We start from the raw sequence: 13218 nt of genomic DNA on the forward strand, positions 1-13218 counted from the left end.
TACAATTAAACTGAATGAAGTCTCCATTCTCTTTTCTAAGGCATTGGTGTAGTGTATCAGACAATAAAGAAATTCTTGATATAACCCATTATTAATCCTCTAATTTAGAGAGGATGAAGTAAAAGACCACCAGAAAGTAAGCACAGGACAGTACAAACCGAAAGCCTGGGGACAGAGGGATTATCTTTTCTCCTCTGGCTTTCGTATAATGATTAGTTCCCATTCCAATGCAGGATCACTTGTGTGAAGTGGCAAGTAATCCCCATAATATGAAAGGATCAAGGCTAGAAGTTAAGGCAGCTTGAGGGAGAAATGATGACATTCTAACTGGGACCATGTAGGAGGCAGAATAATAACCTCCCTCTCCCCTCAGAACCTGTAACTATGTTACCTTATATGGCAGAAGAGACTTTGCAGATGTGATTAAGGGTAAGCCCTTAAAAGTGAAAAACCTTTACTGACTATAGCCTGAGAATGAAAAGTGCTGATGGAAGAAGGGTCAGAGAGATACTACATGCTGGCTTTAAAAATGAAAAAGGGGAACACGAACGAGGAATGAAAGCAGCCTTAAGGAGCTGGAAAAGACAAGATGTTACTGGCATCTTTTATGATTTTAGCCTTTTGAGACTTGTGTCAGGCATGTGACCTATTTAAGGTAATATATTTGTATTGTTTTAAACCACTAAGTTTGTAATAATTTGTTATGGTAGCAATAGAAAACTAATACAGGCCACATTCTACTGCAATTCTGGCTTCTGTACAAGAGTTGAAAGATACATGGTGGGAACATCTATCTTTCTCTCCGACATAGTAGCTTCATGCCACAGATAAATAGCACTTTCCAGAACACAAGGAGGAAGAGGCTTCAACTTTGTGAGTTCGAGTTGCACTAAAGATTCTAGATCTAGATATACTATTCACATTAACTAAATGTCAGACTAAATATAAAATCAGAATCAGAAAAGCTGAGGCCTGGAGCAATAGTTTAATAAACAAAGAATACCTGTGCAGAGATAATATTATCCTACTTGTACTAACCATGCTCTCTTGAAGACTGACTGCATGTCTTCCAGGCTGAATTGTGCCCCACCCCCAAATTCATATGTTGAAGTCCTAACTCCCAGTATCCCAGAATATGACTGTATATGGAGACAGGGTCTGTAAAGAGGTAATTAAGTTAAATAAAATCATTTTAACTGGTGTTTATAATAAGAAAAAATTAGGACACAGATGCACACAGAGCAAAGACCATGTGAAGACACTGGAGGAAGGCAAGCCAAGGAGCCAGACCATAGAAGAAACTAACTCTGTGCATTGTGAGAAAATAATTTCTATTGTTATGGAGCCCTAGCAAGTTAATATACTATGCAATACATCAAGCACTCTTGTTTTTTTAAAGGCAAAGGATAAATTTTATTTTATTTTTAAGTATATTTTATTGATTATGCTATTATAGTTGTCCCAATTTTTCCTCTTTGCCCCCCTCCACTCGGCACCGTTCTTCCTCCAGCAATCCGCCCACTTAATTCATGTCTTTGGGTCATTCGTGTAGATTCTTTGGCTTCTCCATTTCCTGTGCTGTTCTTAACATCCCCCTGTCTATTTTGTTCCTACCAATTATGCTTCTCAGTCTCTGCACCTTTTTCCCATTCTCCCCTTTCCCCTTCCCAGCTGATAACCCTTCAAATGATCCCATACCTATGATTCTGTGCCTGTTTTGCTTTTTTGCTTTGTTTGCTTGTTTGTTTTGGCTTCAGTTGTTGATAGCTGAGAATTTGTTGCCTTTTTAATGTTCATGGTTTTGATCTTCTTTTTCTTAAAAAAGTCCCTTTAACATTTCACATAATCAGAGCTTGGTGATGATGAACTCCTTTAGCTTTATCTTGTCTGAGAAGTACTTTATCTGTCCTTCCATCCCAAATGATAGCTTTGCTGAATAGAGTAATCTTGGTTGTAGGTCCTTGCTTTTCATCACTTTGAATACTTCTTGCAAGTCCCTTCTAGCCTGCAAAGTTTCTTTTGAGAAATCATCTTACAGTCTTATAGAAGCTCCTTTATAGATAACACTTTGCTTTTCTCTTGCTGCTTTTAAAATTCTCTTTATCTTGAACCTTTGGCATTTTAATTATGATGTTCTTGGTGTGGTCCTCTTTGGGTCTACTTGTTTGGGACCCTCTGTGATTCCTGAACTTGTATGTCTATTTCCTTCACCAAATTAGATGAAGGAAATAGACATATTTCTTTTATTGTCCTTTCAAAAGTTTTAAATTTCTTGCTCTTCCTCTTCTCCTTCTGGCACCCCTATGATTTGGATGTTGGCACATTTGGAATGTTTGACTCTTCTTATACTGCCCTTGTTTTTTTGAATTCTTGTTTCTTCTTTTTGTTCTGGTTGAATGTTTATTTCTTCCTTATGTTTCAAACCACTGATTTGAATTTTGGCTTCTTTTCCTTCACTGTTGATTCCCTGTAGATTTTTCTTTATTTCACTGAGTGTAGACTCCATTTCTTCCTTTATGTTGTTGCCACACTGAATGAGTTCTCTGAGCATCCTGATCACCAGTGCTTTGAACTCTATATCTGATAGGTTGGCTATCTCCATTTCATTTAGTTCTTTTCTTGGGGTTTTGTTCTGTTCTTTCATTTGGGCCATATTTCTTTGTCTCTTCTATTTGGCAGTCTCCCTGTGTTTATTTCTATATATTAGGTAGAGCTGCTTATATTCTCTGTCTCAGTGGTGTGGCCTATATAGAAAAGGCACCCGTAAATTGTGTGGTGAAGCCTTAGGTAATTGCCAGGGTGGGGTAAACCCCTTCACTACTGTGTGGCTCTGTGTGTGGGATGGGAACACTAGGAAAGGGGACAATGTCACTGACTGGCATTGGGGGTTTACTGGGCACTCGACCCATTTCCAGTCACTTCACCACTTCCCATACGAGACTGGCACCCTTCTTGCTGCTGCCCTGGTGGTGAAACTCAGAGTGGGTGGGGGTGGGTCTGCATACATTCTAAGTCCATGAGGGCCCTTTAAGTGGTGAAAACCCAGCAGTTTCTTCCTCCACTCCAATCCTCACTGGTTTTTACAGCCAGACGTAACAAAGATTTATCTTCCTGGTGCTGGAACCCTGGACTATTGAACCCTGGTGCTGGGATTGCTCACTCCCAAGGTATCCCTCCTGATTTTTATCCACCACTTGTGAATATGGGACCCTCCATTCCACTGCCACCACCTCTGCACCTCTTTGCACCATGTTGCCTCTCTGCCTTTTTCCAAGACTCTTCTCCTCCTACCCATCTGGATAAATGTGGCTTCTTTAAAGCCTTGGCTGTTGGACTTCCATACAGCTCAATTTTCTGATGGTTCTGAGTGTTTTTAGTTTTGAGATCTGGTTGAAACTCCTTCTATGGTTGCGCAAGGAGGCAAAGCATGTCTATCTACACCTACATATTGACCAGGAGTTTCAAGTACTCTTTAATACCTAATAATACCTACACAAGCATGGAGGGGACACAAAAATATACCTATTCATAGTATTCATAGTCAAATATATAGTAAGCTTTGATATTAGTCAATTATATAAGAAAAACAGACAATAAAGATAACTTCTATGAAAAGAGTTTTCAAAAACAAAAAAAGTAAGAAACTGGACATGGTATGTTCCTAAGAGACAATTAAAGAAAATTTACTTTGAGTAACAAAAATAAATAAAGAAAATGTATTTCAGGTAACAAAATAAAATATTTTAACAACTGCTTCACAAGTAAATTTAAGAAAATGTAGACTGTGAAATAATAAATGATAGAGAAGTTGAAAACACAAATATCCTTCCTAAATTAATGCTTTGCTTTATTAACCTAAAGAATATGAGTATTATATTATCCTGGCATTTCTGTGACTCTGTTTCAGGGTCTTCGTTCCTTAAACTACCTTCCCTTGAAAGTCAAGTTTGACTTTATAGCGAGTGAGAACTGTCTTATCAATCAGCTGCTAACTCCTTTCCTATTCTCATTACTACTCAATATGGGTATATATGATAAAAGATGAAAACATCTGTAATTTGTATAAAAAGGGGATCTAGTTTTAAACTTTGCTACATTATTCTAGATTAGAATTGAAGTGGCATTATCAATTAGTTTTTATATTTTTATTATGAAGTGTAAAACTGGACAGATTCACAAAATGAGTGAGATTAAAAATTATTACCACAGGAATATGTGACTAAAAACAGTTTACGGCATGTGAAAGTGTGGCAACATAAAAACTCCATTACATTTTACACAAACCCATTGACTTAGTAATATTTTAGTTAATTTAGTATTCTTTTTGTCTTCTCAGCACCTGAAACCTGTATAATCTTGTTAAGCAGTGTTACCCCAATAAATCAAATAAACAGGAAAAAAAAGAAGAAAGAAGTAAATAAAAAGGTAAAACATCGGAATGAATAAGAACATTAAGAGTTGATAACTCATTTAACTCCAAGTATTTTTTATGCTTACATATTATATTTTTTCTATTAATATATTAATTAAGAGTTAAGGACATAAAAATTTAAGTTAGACTGTTTAAAAAGAATATTAATATATTTTGAACTCCAATAACGCACAACAAAAAGAAAAAGTCATGTGTTAGAGCATTTCTACTTACTTTAAGCAACAGAAATCTGAAATGGCTTCTATTCTTATTCTGAAATGTAAATGTTTTATTGCTAATGAAACACAGTTAATATGTGTGAGGCAAAACCAATAAAATTATGAGACAACTTAGTCAAAAATGAAAATATATTTTGCTTACTAAATACAACATATCTCTATTAATTCTTAGAAAGGAAAAGATGGATATGTACTTTAAAAGAAATAATTCTTTTCATGAACCAAATAAATGTCATTATTTCTTTACTTAGAAATGCAGAACACCATAAAACATAGCAGAATAAACCACTGTTTCTATTGCAGATGAAACAATTTTTTATTAACTGATTATTATAAGAACATAAGAAAGCTGTTATAACTTTTATATTAATTTTATAGCCACTTTTCTGGATACTCTAATTTGGTCATGGTATTTTTTAGTTGATTTTCTTGGGTTTAAAAATAGATAAACATTTTACCTATAGATAATAATAATTTTGTTTTTTTCAGTCTGTCAGTTATATCCCATTGGTTTTCCTTGTCTTGTTGCTCAGGTTAGCACTTTCAAAAGAATGAAAAAGAGAATAGTATTGACAATAGGTGTCTTGATAACTCTTTAAAAGAATGACTCTAATATAGCACCATTATGGTGTTGCTAATGGTTTGAATGCAGTTTTTGACATTAAAAAATACTTTACAATATTCAATTTGCCAATATTTTATGAAGGACTTCTGTTTCTACATCTACAATTAATGGAAGCTAACATTTACTAAGTGCTTACAAAATGCCAGTCATAATTCTAAACACTCTTAAGTGTATTAACCCATGACAACTCTATAAGACAGGTACTCACTTTACAAGAGGAAAATGAAAGCCCAGGAGAGTTAGGTAACTTTTTCAAGATTACACAGTTAGCAAGTGATGAATCTGGGAACATGGATAAGCAGAAAACTAATAAGCAGTTTCTTGTTATGTACTATATATTTTTACAAGGTTTGGATATCAAGTGCACGTTCTTTGCATAAAATGAAATGTGAAGCTGTCAATTTTAATATGCTCTGGAACAGTTTATAGAGCACAGGAACTATATTTTTTGAAAATTTTGAATAATGAAACCCATATCTTACAGGTTTGAAAGTGAATTCTACTTAACATTAAAATTTAGACCTATTTTTCTTTTTTTGTGTGTTTGTCTCATATTTTTGTCTACTGTTTGCATGGACTCTGGTAACACAGTTCACATGCATTCAACTATTTTGGAGAGGGCCTAACCATTTATCTAGATGCCTAGGGGCCACAAATTAGAGTCATGGGGGGAGGCTAGCTGTGCCAGAAAAATTAACCATGTGATTTGGGGTGGGAGACCTTGAGTAATGTGGTATTAGTCAAACTGGAGACTGAGTTCACATGGTAATCAATCAATCGCACCTAGGTAATGAAATCCCAACTAAAAACTCTGAACATTGGAGCACATATAAATCTCACACTTCAACACTGGAAGATAATGTGTCTTGAGTTCACAAAGAGAGGAAAATAGAAGCTTCACATTTAGAACGCTCCAAGAATCTGCCCTATGCATCATTTCCTTTGGCTGATTTTAATATGTATCCTGTCCTTGTAATACAACTTAACTGTGATTATAATAACTTTCAGTGAGATCTATGAGTCCTTTCAGCCTTATAAAACCTGAGAGTGCTGTGGAAAACCCCCTACACACAGTTGGTGTCAAAAGTATCCAAACTTTGTAGTTTGGATAATTTCAGGCATAGCTAAACAAACTATCTAAACGAACAAATAATTTACTTTCTTTTTAGAATGAAAACTCTGGCTGATCATTTATAATATACATTTTCACCATTAAATTTCTTAAATATGACTTAAAAAATGTAAGTTATAAATAGATAGCAGAAATATACAGTTAGAGACTAAGAGTATATTGGAACTGGCAGAGAAATGGTTTGCTAACTATCCTTAATGGTTGGTCAAATGTCCCTATCAAGCATTTAAAACATGCTAAAATAGTTATACATGTATCTCCCCTTCTAGATTCAGAGCATCCTGCTGGCAAGATCTTAACTTGTTTTACTCTGATATTATTTAGCCTTCACTTAGGCCTTGAGAGAGAGAGTAGGGGCTCAATATTTATCTAACTCAATTAAACCTACATAATCTAACTCAATTAAACTCTACAAAGCACTTTGAAGAGTTTCAGGAAGGACTCTCAGGCTAAAAAGATATTCTCCAATGACCTGTCAAAGAGTTAAAACTCCACTGCTTGATTCCCCCCCCCCCCAATATCTCAACAGTCCACTGGTAGTAAAAAAATAAATAAATAAATCTAGAAATAACACATAGCACTTTAACAAGAGATCCATTTAAATTATCAATTATTTTAATGGAAAAAGAATTTTAAAAGCTAGATCTACAGAAGGACAAAGTAGGAAATCTGATGATGGATAGATGGGTTTGCAGGTTGAGGGAGGCTGATATGGAATGGAATAATGTAGAAGCAGTGAATACCAAAGAGGAAGGAATACCAAATGGACATAATGTGAGAAAATTCAAGAGAACTAACAAATTTGGCGATTTTAAGACCCATCTTTCAGGAAATCAAATATTTCATATAATTAATACAATCTATCAAGGCAAACAGTCAGTGTTATAGTTTCTTTAGTGCACACTTCTCTATGTCCACATTATACAAACAAGTCTAAAACTGAATTCTTAAATTTTTGCATGCCTGTTTTATCACTCTGTGGCTTTTCATTTCTTCCTAGAGTTTTTAAGATGTTCTACAGATTTTGTGATTTTAAACTCTAATATCAATGTAATTTTTCAGAGAGCACTGTTTTAAAATATATGAATAATAAAATATGTTTAATCTACTCAATTTTAGAATAACCGTTTTAAAGAGGTCTTTTTGATAATTTCTAAGTTATTTCTATTGGTATTGAAAAAAAATACCAAATAAGTAATGTTTTTATCAAAATGAATCCTTTATAAAAATTAAAAGAGCACTCATGTATACACAGGAAGTTAAACATAAAAAGAACATAAAGATTGTTACATTATTATTATAACATATAACAGGTCAAAAATTGTATCTTGGCCCTGGCCAGGTAGCTCAGTTGGTTAAAGCATTGTCCCAACACACTAAGGTTGTGGGTTTGATCTCTGGTCAGAGCACATACAAGAAGCAACCAATGAGTGTGTAAGTAAGCAGAACAAGTTTCTCTTTCTCTCTCACTCTCTCAAATAAATAAAATTAAATTGTATCTAAAACATATACTCCATAGAATAATGGTACAGATACTAATCAAAGGATAATAAACACTAAAGAAGCCGTTAAAAGATTATGACACTATAAAGAAGGAAAAATGAAAACAGAAAATAATTTTCTTGTAAGAGTTGGGAGAGAAGAGAACCAGCCAGAAAATAAATTTTATGAGGTTCCTGGGTTAAGCTCAAAATGAAATTCTGCTTTTTTAAAAAGGTGACTAGCTTTCTTAGAGATTTAACTTGTTACCTCATTTTCTGTTCCCACATCCAGAGTGACAGGCAGGCATTCTTGAGGATTCATCCCTCCACAAGCTGTATACAGAGCCAATTTTCCCACAGGGATTCCCATTCCATTACAACCAAGGTCTCCCAAGCCAAGAATGCGCTCTCCATCAGTCACTACAATAGCCTAGAAGGAAAAGAAAAAATATCTATTAATAGAGGTTCACAAAACCTGGGGCACAGTTCCTGGTCTCTATTTCTAAAGTTAATATTTTTGTAATGAAATACTAAACCTCAAAACACATAAATTGAATATATATAGAAAAGATTTTATGTGATTGTATGTGAAGAGTGAGGAAGATAAATATATTTGATGTATACATCTTGTATTTTTTAAAATACAAAAACTATAATCAATTTGGTTGTCAAAAAAAGAAGGGTATGCACATAAAGATTTTTCTCCATTTACAACCACTTATTTTTTAATTATATTTTATTGGTTATGCTATTACAGTTGTCCCCACATTTTCCCCCTTTGCCCTCCTCCACCTGGCCCCCTCGCTCCCTCAGACAATCCTTATACAGTTGTCCGTGTCCATGGGTCATGCATTATGTCCTTTGGCTAATCTCTTCACCTTCTTTCATCCAGTCTCCACCCTTACAGTTGTCATCTGTTCCACGTATCTGTGCCTCTATTTTGCTCATTAGTTTATTTTATTCATTTGATTTCACATGTAAGTGATACCATATGGTATCATTATTTCACTTAGCATAATAGTCTCCAGGTCCATCCATGCTGTCGCAAAAGGTAAAGAGTTCCTTCTTTTTTACTGCCACTTAGTAGTCCATTAAATAAATGTACCACGGCTTTTTTTATCCACTCATCTACTGGTGGGCACTTAGGTTGTTTCTATATCTCGGCTATTGTAAATAATGATGCTATGAACATAGGCTTGCATATATTCTTTTGAAATGTTATTTTGGGCCAAGGAGGGGACAAGTACATTTCACTTTCCTTAGACAAGGCAAGGAGTATAACACTGGCTCTGAAGCCTGCCTTCATAAATAAATTAGGTAAAATTCACTAGAAAAGCTAGTGAATACTACTGAATTGACATCATGATAATTGTCAATATGTTACAGAATGGGAAAAATAATAGACTTGCCATAATGGGAATATTTGATAAACTTACCTTGATTACATCTTCTGGCCATGAATTAAGAATTGAAGCAATATGCCCTCGATCATGGATACTAATAAAAAGACCTCTGACGGGAAAAAAAAAAAGAAAGGTAGTTTTAATTTACTTCAGACTTGTCAAACTATCATAAACATTTAAAATTATTTTTCCAAATAGGTTTAATGTATCTTTGTTTTTATCACACTAGTAAAAATTACTCCCTTAGACAAATAAAACAAGGAAGAAATTACTTTAAACAATATATTGACATCTACAATAAAGATACATTCATTCTAATATTACATATTCTTAAGTATTTTAAAGAAACATTATTTTATATAATTTAAATAGCATTAATTCCACTTATAAATTCATTTACAGTCTTTCATTATATAATATGTATGAAAGCCCTTTGAAGAACATGAAATAAATGCAAGCAAGCATTTTCACTATATATCCCATTTATTAAATATTTACAGCAAACATGTATTGGCAGTGGCTGAAGTGGCTGATAATGCTGAGTAGTCCTTTCATGTGAAACTTACCTGATTCTTTGATTTGTGGTCTTAGTTTCTGTTTGCAATACTATTATTTACATTCTCAACTGAAGTCTTTAGTACTTCTCACCCCTTAAGTCCCCAGTTTCTATGAAAGCCTAACAAGTAACTTCAAAAATTAAGATAATTTTCTTTAAATTTCTCAAATTCACTTAAAAGTTTTACTTTAGTACTGTTAAACATACCTCAACTGCAGAGAACTACATACGACAAATGTACTGCAGCTTAATGAATTGTTTATAAGGCAAATCACCCTTCTACATAATATCTACTGAAGCAGAAAAAATCTTGTCAGCTACCCAAAAGCCCTCTACATGTTTTCTCCCAATCAAAATTTCTCCCTCTTAAGAGTAACAAAAGTCTCCTGACTTTTATGGTATCATTTCCCTAGTTGTATAGTTTGATCATTCAAATAACAACCCATCCCTACGCACTACTGTTTAATTTGTCTGGTAAAGTTTCTGAAAATCTAGATTTTGCTGATTGCATCCATACAGATTAACATGTTATCTTTTACTCTGTATTTCTTGGAAAATTGGTAATCAAATCTAAAGGTTTAATCAGATTCTTCCATTTTTTTTACAAGACACTTCATTGTTTGGTCTTATTAGAAGATGCATAATATCTTGTAGTCCTTTTTGTGATTTTAGTAGCTGTTGGTGTATAATATCTAAATTCATTAATTCAAAATGGTGATATTCCAGTTCTAGCTATCATTACTTATTAGCTGGAACACTTCTTCTTTAAAAATTAAATAATTGGGGTTACATTGGTTAATAAAAAATTATATAGGTTTTCAAGTGTACAATTCTATAATACATGATCTGTATATTGTATTGTGTGCCCACCGGGGATAGAAAAGGATAAAGGGGGACAAATATATGGTGACAGAAGATTTGACTTTGGGTGGAACACTTCCTTAAAGAGAAATTGCACAACTGTTGTTCGGTTAACCTGTGATAAAGTTTATATTTAAACAAGGATAAATGCTTGATTCTTCCCCTTTCTTAAAAAAGAACACATTTGTTAGAATCCTCCAAGAGTTTCCACTAAGGTAGGCGTGTGTGTGTGTGTGTGTGTGTGTGTGTGTGTGTTGTTTGATCAATATGAGCTCATGGATTTAAACATATTTTGTGTTAATTCATTAGTTATTTTCTTTATTAAAACTCAAATTGCCCCCTTTTATAGACAGAGGAAGACTCTTCACATTGGTCCCTGAATCCTTTTAACATGACTATAGTGTTTTGGGATAACTTTCTTGTTCTCTGTTATAAGAAGGTATTCCATCTTATCTTGAAAATGTTTGTCCCAAGCCAAATGAGTCATTTCTCTAAGAAGCCCTAATTTCTTTTAGTAGGAAGCAGTATTTCAAGACCAAAATCTAGGTATCAGGGATCCCCACTACTAGTAGTAGCTGGTCTAGGTATAGTTATTTTTAAAAAAATTACAAAACAAAATTAAAATTCACTTTCTATTTATAGCTAGAAATCTAACTGGCACTCTTCTCTTATATAGTTTACCACTATGATTTCCTAGCAAACTCAACTCACCACTCTCTGAGGACCATTTCACACCCCTTTTCTCCTCACCCCTCCTCCACCTACCCCCCTGTCACTCTCAGTTGATAACCAAATGTTACATGCATACAGAAACAGATGCAACAGGGTGAAAATTACCTCATCCTTCTAATATAAATTCCAGTAACCCACTTGCATCTTTTCTTTCTTTAAATAGACCTTATTTTTTAGAGCAGTTTTAGGTTCGCAGCAAAACTAAGAGGACAGTACAAAGATTTTCTATATCCTTCCTGCCCCTACACATGTGTAGTCTTCTCCATTATCAACATTCTCCACCAGAGAGGTATACTTGTTACATCTGATGAACCTACACTGACACATCACTATTACTCTTTGTATTGTACATTCTATAGGTTTAGACAAATCTATAATGACATACTGCTATAAACATTCATGTGCATGTTTTTGTGTGGACATAATTCTTCAACTCATTTGGGTAAATACAGCAGAACCTCAAATAACATTCTTTAGTTCAACATTGATGAGAAAGAAATTACTTCCCAGCCAGGGCCACTCTCTGTGTGGAGTTTGCATGTTCTCCCCGTGTCTGAGTTTTCTCCAGGTACTCAGGTTTCCTCCCACATTCCAAAAATGTGCACAGTTAGGTGAATTTGTGTGTCTGAATTTTCCCAGTCTGAGTGAGTGTGGGGGTGGGTGCATGTGATGGAAGGGCATCCTGTCCAGGGTAGGTCCCACCTTGTGCCCTGTACTGTTGGGAGAGGCTTAGGCCACTTCTGAACCTGAACTGGAAAAAAACAGGTTGGAAATAATTATCTTAACTTGTCTTTAATCTTTCTTAAATGTACATATATCTCACATTTATTTCCATGTTTAATATTAGAAATATTTGGGATCTTTATTTAGAAGTTTGGTAATGTTTTTGTGACTAGAAACATGCCTACAGTCAAATTGGTTTTGTTATACATTGTTTCACTTACAGATGCAATTTCTGACAACCTACCCACGACTTACTGTCCCAGGAGTGCAATTACTGGATCGTATGCTAAAAGTATGTTTAGCTTTGTGTCGACCTACAGATTCTCTTCCAAAGTGGCTATACCATTTTGCATTCCCACAAGCAGTGAATGAGCATTCCTGTTGCTCGATAACCTTGCCATCATTTGGTGTGGCCAATTTTCTAGGTTTTGGTCATGCTAATAAATGTGTTGTGGTATCTTATTGTTGTTTTAGTTTGAATTTCCCTGATGACATACAATGTGAAGTATCTGTTTATGTGCTTACTTACCGTCTGTATATGTATATTCTTTGGTGAGGTGTCTATTAGTCTTTGGCCCATTTTTTAAAAATTGGGTTGCTTTTCTTATTGTTGTTTTATGAGTTCTTTGTATATTTTTGAGAATAGTTCCTTATCATATATGTATTCTGCAAATATGTTCTCCCAGTATGTGGCTTGTCTTTCCATTCCTTGACAGTGTCTTTCATTGAGAAAAAAAAATTTTTAATTATAATAGAGTCCAGTTTAGCTATTACTTCTTTCATGGATTTTGCCCCTGGTGTTGCATCTAAAAAGTCATTGGCATGCCCATGGTCATCTAGATTTTCTCCTATGTTACCTTCTAGAGGTTTTATAGTTTTGTGTTTTACATTTATAAATTTGATCCATTTTGAGTTCAATTTCATAAAGGATATAAAGTCTGTCTAGATTCATCTTTCTGCATGTGGTTGTTCAGCTGTTACAGCATTATTTGTTAAAAGACTATCTTTTCTCCATTGTACTGCCTCAGCAATTTATTTTTGCATTCTCTGCCTTT

The 13218-nt window shown here is 34.4% G+C and overlaps 1 protein-coding gene across 1 annotated transcript in view; it reads right to left on the reverse strand.

Annotated features, from left to right (window-relative positions):
- ME1 (malic enzyme 1) overlaps window positions 1-13218 on the reverse strand; it is a 170758-nt gene that overhangs the window by 97848 nt on the left and 59692 nt on the right. The window contains exons 4-5 of the mRNA XM_090279624.1: window positions 9325-9400; window positions 8157-8318 (exon numbers count right to left, since the gene is read on the reverse strand). Of these exons, the coding sequence (XP_090135750.1) occupies window positions 8157-8318; window positions 9325-9400 (238 nt within the window). The remainder of the gene's footprint in view (window positions 1-8156; window positions 8319-9324; window positions 9401-13218) is intronic.

This window comes from Furipterus horrens, unplaced genomic scaffold (genome assembly GCF_987537825.1).
Source record: "Furipterus horrens unplaced genomic scaffold, mFurHor1.1.pri manual_scaffold_6, whole genome shotgun sequence".
Classification (NCBI taxonomy): Eukaryota; Metazoa; Chordata; class Mammalia; order Chiroptera; family Furipteridae; genus Furipterus; species Furipterus horrens.